The sequence below is a fragment of the Crocodylus porosus genome, unplaced genomic scaffold (assembly GCF_001723895.1).
Source record: "Crocodylus porosus isolate Cpor-Errol unplaced genomic scaffold, CroPor_comp1, whole genome shotgun sequence".
Taxonomy (NCBI): domain Eukaryota; kingdom Metazoa; phylum Chordata; order Crocodylia; family Crocodylidae; genus Crocodylus; species Crocodylus porosus.
This window is the reverse complement of record NW_017728886.1, coordinates 120,737,621-120,744,556: the sequence shown is the minus strand read 5'-3', so window position 1 is coordinate 120,744,556 and position 6,936 is coordinate 120,737,621. Positions and strand designations below refer to the sequence as shown.

Genomic DNA, 6,936 nt, shown 5'->3' with positions numbered 1-6,936 from the left:
CAGTCCTTGGGAAGACCTTTGAGAAATTTATCAAGGAGCACATCTCCAAGGGCCCACCAGGGGAGGTAATGCTCAGGGTCAACAAACATGGGTTCATTGAGGGCAGGTCCTGACCAACTAACTTACTTTCTTCTTATGATAGGGTCACAAAGTCCCTGAATGAGGGTGTCAGGGTAGATGTAGTCTTCCCAGCCTTTAAGAAGGCCTTTGACAGTTTCCCCACCACATTCTTTAAAAAAAAAAGAAGAGAGAACACCTTGGTGACTGTGGCATTGATGCCTACAGTCAGATGGGTGGCAAATTGGCTAGATGGTCACACCTAGAGGGTGGTGGTGGACAGGTTGTTTTTCATCTGAAGAGAAATGGGCAGTAGAGTCCCCCAGGGCTCGGTCCTGGGGCCTGTACTGTTCATCATCTTCATCAGTTATCTGGATGTGGGTGTAGAATGCCCACTGTCCAAACTCGCTGATGACACCAAGTTGTGGGGCAAGGTGGGCACACTGGAGAGGAGGGACAGAATCCAGCTACATTTAGACAAATTACAGAGGTGGGCAGATGAAAATAGCATGGAATTCAACACAGATTAGTGCAAGGTACTGCATCTAGGGAGAAGGAACCACAACACCTATAGGCTGGGGGAACACCCTTCTCATCAATATGGTGGCAGAAAGGGATCTTGGAGTCATTGCTGACTCCAAGATGAACATGAGCAGCTAATGCGAGAAAGACCAACTAACCACACCTTGTTGTGCATCTACAGATGCATCACAAGCAGGTCCAGGGAGGTGATCCTTCCCCTATGTGGCATTGGTCAGGTCACAGTTGGAGTATTGTGTCCAGTTCTGGGTGCCGTACTTCAAGAGGGATGTGGTTAGCATCAAGAGGGTCCAGAGGGGCCACCTGCATGGCCAAGGGGCAGCAGGGCAGGCCCTACAAAGAGGGGCTAAGGGGCCTTAACCTATTCAGCCTCCACAAAAGGTGGCTGAGAGGGGATCTGGTGGCCATTTACAAACTCACGGGGGGCGGGAACCAGTAGGAAATTAGGGGAGGCTGTGTTCCCCCAGGCACCACCCAGGCTTACTAGGAATAAACAGCCATAAAACTGTTAGAGAGAAGGTTCAGGCTGGACATCAAGACACAATACTTTACAGTTCAGACTGCCAGGCCCTAGAATGGGCTCCCAAGTGAGGTAGAAGACTCCCAAGGTAGGAAAGCGTACAAGAGGAGGCTGGACAGATATTTGGCTGGGGTGATATGACCCCGGCACCCATTCCTGCCCGGGGCAGGGGGTTAGACCAGATGATCCATTTAGATCCCTTCCAACCCCAAGTACTATGATACTATGACAGCTCAATAAATGTATGCATGGGATTATGAAGTGATTGCCTGTGAAACCAACAGTTCAGACTCCAGTCACTTGGGAGGTCTCCTCCAAGTCCATCTTCCTCAGTTCAAACTTTGTTTTTTTTCTAGTTCAAGTTTGTTTATTTTTAAAAACATTGCTCAACTACAGCATTGTTAGATTAATTTCTTCTCCCCATCCCTGAAGGGATTTGAAGATAAGAGAAATAATTCGTAAAAAGGAAGTTTATTTTAATTTATAGATTTTTAAGCAACCTTAACTCATTAAAGGCAAATTAAGCTCAAGTTCCTTGAAAAGATATTTTCAATATTTTATAGTATTAATATTCAGTGGGGAAAAGAAGGAACATACTCATGTTCCTAGGTCTAACTACCAGGGTAACTATGCCTCTGTCTCTCTCTCAGGGCATCCTCTAAAGGTTTCAGGTTTTAAGGCATTAACTCTTGTTGTTGAAAGCAGTATATGGAACATCTACACGTCGGGTCCTGGATAGCCATGATCACCTCAGCATATCCAATGTGGACTGAGACCCTGCAGTTCTAATCTACTCCATCTAGACAAACAATGGTTAAGTCAGCAGCTTTCTTAAAGTACATCATATCTTTAGAACAGTGGTCAACCTATGGCACAAGGACCCATTGGATCCAGCCCACAAGCATGGAGCTTTGGCAGCATCTGGCAGTAGAGCGCTTGCCGCTACAGCGACAAATGCCAGCTGCAACACTCTCTCCTTGTGCTGCCATGGGGACAAGTAACTGTTGTAGCCAGCTTCTAGACCCTGCCTGCCAGACCCGAAGTAGGTCATTCCAGCCTGTATCCAGAAAAAAAAAAAGTTGCCTACCCCTGCTTTAGAAGAACAGTATCCAAGATTTTTTTTGGATTTTAAAACTCCATTACTGAACAAAAAAAATCCTTACACTTCCCTGCTTGTCAGATGACACCACCAGGGACAGAATCCCACCTGATCAGCATAAAGAGCAAGTCAAAGACACTCATGGACCCAGAGGCACAAACTTGTTCCAGCTTCAGCTTCCTCTGTGATGAAATGAAGTTCATTTCCTACCTATGGGGACTTTTTTTTTTTTTTTAAAACCATCTTTAAGTTTTCCCTGAGTCTGATGAAGGGTTGAGAGAACCCAAAAGCTTACTGAAAAAGATAAATCAGGGCTCATGGTAGAGGTGATAGCTTTTATCAGACCAACAAGTTTTTTGTTTTTTGGTGCAAAAATCTTTAATTGCAAGCTTTTGGGCACAAACAACCTTCCTCAGGTATTGGAGAAAAAAGATTGTAAAAGTTCTGGGTAGAAATGAAAGTTCGCATTTCATAGGATTCACAGGGGAGTCAATAGATGGAAAAAGCTTCTCTGGGCAGGCAGTTCTTAGCTGGTAAGGAATCTCTCAGCTCTCGTCAGGCTCCGTTATGATGCAGATTACACTGCTCCTGCCTTGACTCAAGATCTCAGGTTTCTGGCTACAACCTGGATACCTGCAGAAAGATTTCCTCCCCGCCTCCAATTTCTTAGTTGTAATACAAGGTATCATTTCTGAGCCACAGAATCTCTAAGATGCAACCACCAAATAAAACCAGCAGATGAAGATAACTTTAACTAAATCAAAGTCAACAGACAACACTCACACGGCAACTTCCCTTTTCTCCTCAAAAGGATCATCACTTTTCTTCCACCAGAAGTGCAAGAAAAGCCTTAAAGTCCCTGGAGTGGGTGGTGAAGGGATCAGGGTTTAACTGCTCCTTGTTGCAAGGAAAAAAAAAAAAATCAAATCTTGTCATGTCAAGTTGACTAAACTCTCAGAAGCCTTTCCAAGATGACCTCAGAATTGGCAGCAGTTGTGGCCTGAAGTTAACCCCAGTAAAGTGCCAGGGAACATGGAACATTCAGAACAGAACTATAAGTTAAGAAGATAATGTGGCACTAATAAACATGGGAATAGAAAAACAACAGGAAGATGTTCTCACTGTGTAAGGATGTGTTTTTGTATTCTTAGAATCTGTAAGCCAAAATATTATATAACAAGCTTGGCTAGCACTGATGATGGCAATAGCCTAAGCAAGTAAAGTTAGTGTTTGTTGCATGCTGAGTTGCCTGCATGGATTTTTAAGGGAGACGCCTGCAGGGATTGCTAAAGGAGGACCAAGCTTTCAGACTTGGAACAGCATAACCCAAGAAGCTTACCCACTGCAGCCAGCTGTGGCGAGTACCTCCTGAGCAACAGCTCTAGACAGACTGAAGTGGTGAAGAGTCTTTGGCAACTATCTGCTTATATTCTGGCAGTCCCAGTAAAGTTGACTACTTGTATTCTGGCAACCCTAGTTGATTAATTGCTTTGTGCTTAGTAGATATTTTGTAGTCAGTCAGAAGCTTTGTTTGTTGGATGGGTGCTGGTGGTTAATCAGAGTTCTCCTTGCCCACAGAGAAGTAGGGCTCAAATGAGTGAGTTTCATACCAACACTCCTTAAAATCCACGAAGGAAACCCCAACAAACCTATCACTTCAAAACTATGGAACCCTAACAGAATATCAGGTTTCCATTAATCCATTTTAAAAACTGCTCATCACCTAAAGATGGAGTTTCATCCAAGACAAAACAGACTTCCTGCAAAAACTCAAAAAACATAGACCACTTTCACAGTGGCTAGAAGGTATCATTGGAGAAGTCACTAGCTTATATACCAACATCCCACACCAGGATGGCATCGAAGCCTGCCTAATGTACCTAGAGAAACAACATTATGACTCAGAGTACAGCGCACAGGATATCACTGAACTCATATACAACAGCTTCATTTTCAACAATAAACACTTCCTCCAGACCATGGGCACAGTTATTGTTACCTCTCAGCAATGCTTTCTTGGGGAACCCTGGCATAGTACACAGCCCATCTGACTCACCAAGGACTCGCCCCTTCCCCACTTCTGCCTGAACTGATTAGAGGAAGGACTTACAAAAAAATAATGAAAATGAAATAGCAGACTCACCTAAAGCCCTCCAGACAAGGGCGATAGGAGTGAAGCAACTCCAAATGCTAAATCAACCCACATCTACACACATCCAGCTCAGCATTTATTAGACCAATTCTAGTGACAACTCTCTTATTGGTTCCCCAAAAACTTGATCTACCCATCTGTATTGCAAACTTCCTTAGAATAATGCCACCCATAGCTAGGAGTGATCAGTTCCCATTATCCAGCATACGAGCCATCATTTACCCATAAACAAACCCAATGCTCTCCCTTGAGCCATTCTTAGATCTCTACAAAGACCACAACCAAGTTCAAGTTTGTCTTGGTGCCCGAATCCAAAAGCTGCACTAGTTCCACGCCTTTTCTGCCTGGGATCCTTCCACTGATCGTGCTGAGGACTCTGCCTGTCTGCAAGCTCCAACAAACACTTAGGAACCTCAACTGGTTTAAGCTTTGTTGGGGGGGGGGAGGGAAAGAGTGGTGAGGCCCCTACTCCAAGAACCTGACTTGTGTTTTCTTACTCCAGGCACAGCTTTTTAAACCAGCCTTTTGCTGATCAAACTCGAGCCAGACTTCCCCAAATACTTAGCTGAAACCATGTCATATTGCAATTGTTTTATTCGTCTCTCTTGTATGCCTATTACTACTGGTATCATAACTTCATGTACTTGGCAATAAAAGAAAGAGTAGTAATAACTTATGGTCAAGCTTGTTGCTATACTCTCTCTGAACCTCACTTACTCTTCCTTCCCTTTGACCTCCCTATTTGACCCAAGCCAAAGATCCCTGTAATGGCCAAAACTGTGGTGGGGTCTGCTCATCAAGAGAGTTATTACTTACTAGGACCATTAGTGACAAGAGATTGTGACTTGCTGAGTTTTGAGGCTTATGAGGGTATCAACTGAAAGTGCTGATCAGACCCAGTATGCTAGGATCCGACTGCATCTTATTGTTGCTCTGATGAACTGGGTGCAAGGCACATGAGGGCATTGGCTCAGTGCTGATGAACTTGGGCTGGCTCAGGTATGCCCGTTTAGGCAGTGTGTACGTGGGCATATGTTTGACTCATTTGGTGGTGGGAGGAACCCAGCCTTGTTGGAGCTGTTTTTCAGGATTTGGCTTCACTGGGGGTGAGGACTAGCAGAAGCGAGAGCTACAGCTTCATATAGGAACACAAAAGTGACATGAGCAGCACATCGATGGAATTGCAGAGACCCCAGAAACATACCCTTAATAAATGAATGCACACTAAAGTGACAGGCAAAGCTGGTCAAACTATGGGCACCAAAGTGGCCCCACAATATGCCAATCTAGAAGAATTCTTCAATCAAACCCTTACTATACCAAAGATACATACATAACATCATTTGGACCAAAACCTTGCAGTCGCCAATTGATTTCCACCAAAAATTCAACAATCATCACCCCTTCATGAGACTAATCGCTTGAGCACTAACACCAGTATTTTCTTTTTGGAAACCACAATCAATATCCAAGATAGTAAAATAAAAGCTACTATATACACAAGAAACCCATGGACCATAGACATAGAACCTACAAGTCACCCTAAACACACCAAGAAAGCTGTAACTTACAGCCACTCTCCAATACTGCTGCATTTGCATGGAGGAGAATACCCCTGATCGCCACTCACCAATCTCAAAAGGGCTTTCGGCCAATAAGGATGGGGAGATAAAGAGACAAGATAGAGACAGGCTGAGGCAATTACTCCAGCTTGGCTTGCCGATGGCATGAAAAAGCTAACAGGGGGAGCTGAAACAGCCCGGGCATGTGGCAGTTCCCCGGGGAGGCCTACCTGTGCAGGTAGTGCATCAGGAAGAGACCCAGCAAGACGCGGTTGGGACTGTGGTGCAGGCGGGCGGCGCCGCTGATCAGAACGAGCGGCACGAGGAGCGCGGGCAGCTCCTGTACGAACCAGGCGGCGCGGGCAGGCAGGCCAGGCCCGAAATACGACGAACTGTAGCGACCGTAGGGTAGCTGCACGCAGCGCAGCACCAGCGCCAGCACCAGCCCAAGGCCCGCCAAGCCGCAGCCTAGCGCCTCCAGCAGCCGCCGCTCCGCCGAGCCCTCCACCTCCCGCCAGAACTGGTCCATCCCTACTAACCGCTTCCCAACCGCCCACCCAGCCAACCACTAAAAAGACCAGTGTGGGGCCTCGGCTTTTCCGCTGCATCCTCCCGCTGCCGGCCAATCGGCGCCGGGGGGCGGGGCCGGCAGCAGCCGTGGCCACGCCTACCGAGGCTGCGTCGTGCGCCGGTGTCAGACGCCGCGTGGACCTGCTGCTCCAGGATCCCTGAACTTACTCCTCCCCCCAGGAAATCCTATCAGTCATTCCGGGCAGCCAATAGGAAGCGAGGAGCTTGGGCCCCCTCCTGCCTTTCAGTTGCAGCAGACGCATGCGTAGAAGCAAGGGTGTCTCGGGATGATGCCTAACGTTCACATTGAGTTTCTTCCTGGGATGCTTCGAAAAATCTTTCCCTGCTCGGCTCAGGGAATCCGAAAGGCATTGTCTTTGCAGGTACCCTGCTCGCTGGCGGGGCTGGGCCAAAGGCAGCTCCAATATAATGGTCC

General features: G+C 46.6%; 1 protein-coding gene across 1 annotated transcript in view; it reads right to left on the bottom strand.

Annotated features, from left to right (window-relative positions):
• Positions 1–6,479, bottom strand: part of SRD5A1 (steroid 5 alpha-reductase 1) — an 18,579-nt gene extending 12,100 nt beyond the window's left edge. Inside the window, exon 1 of the mRNA XM_019541284.1 lies at positions 6,161–6,479. Within this exon, the coding sequence (XP_019396829.1) occupies positions 6,161–6,459 (299 nt within the window). The 5' untranslated portion in view covers positions 6,460–6,479. The remainder of the gene's footprint in view (positions 1–6,160) is intronic.
• Between the last annotated feature and the right edge of the window lie 457 nt (positions 6,480–6,936).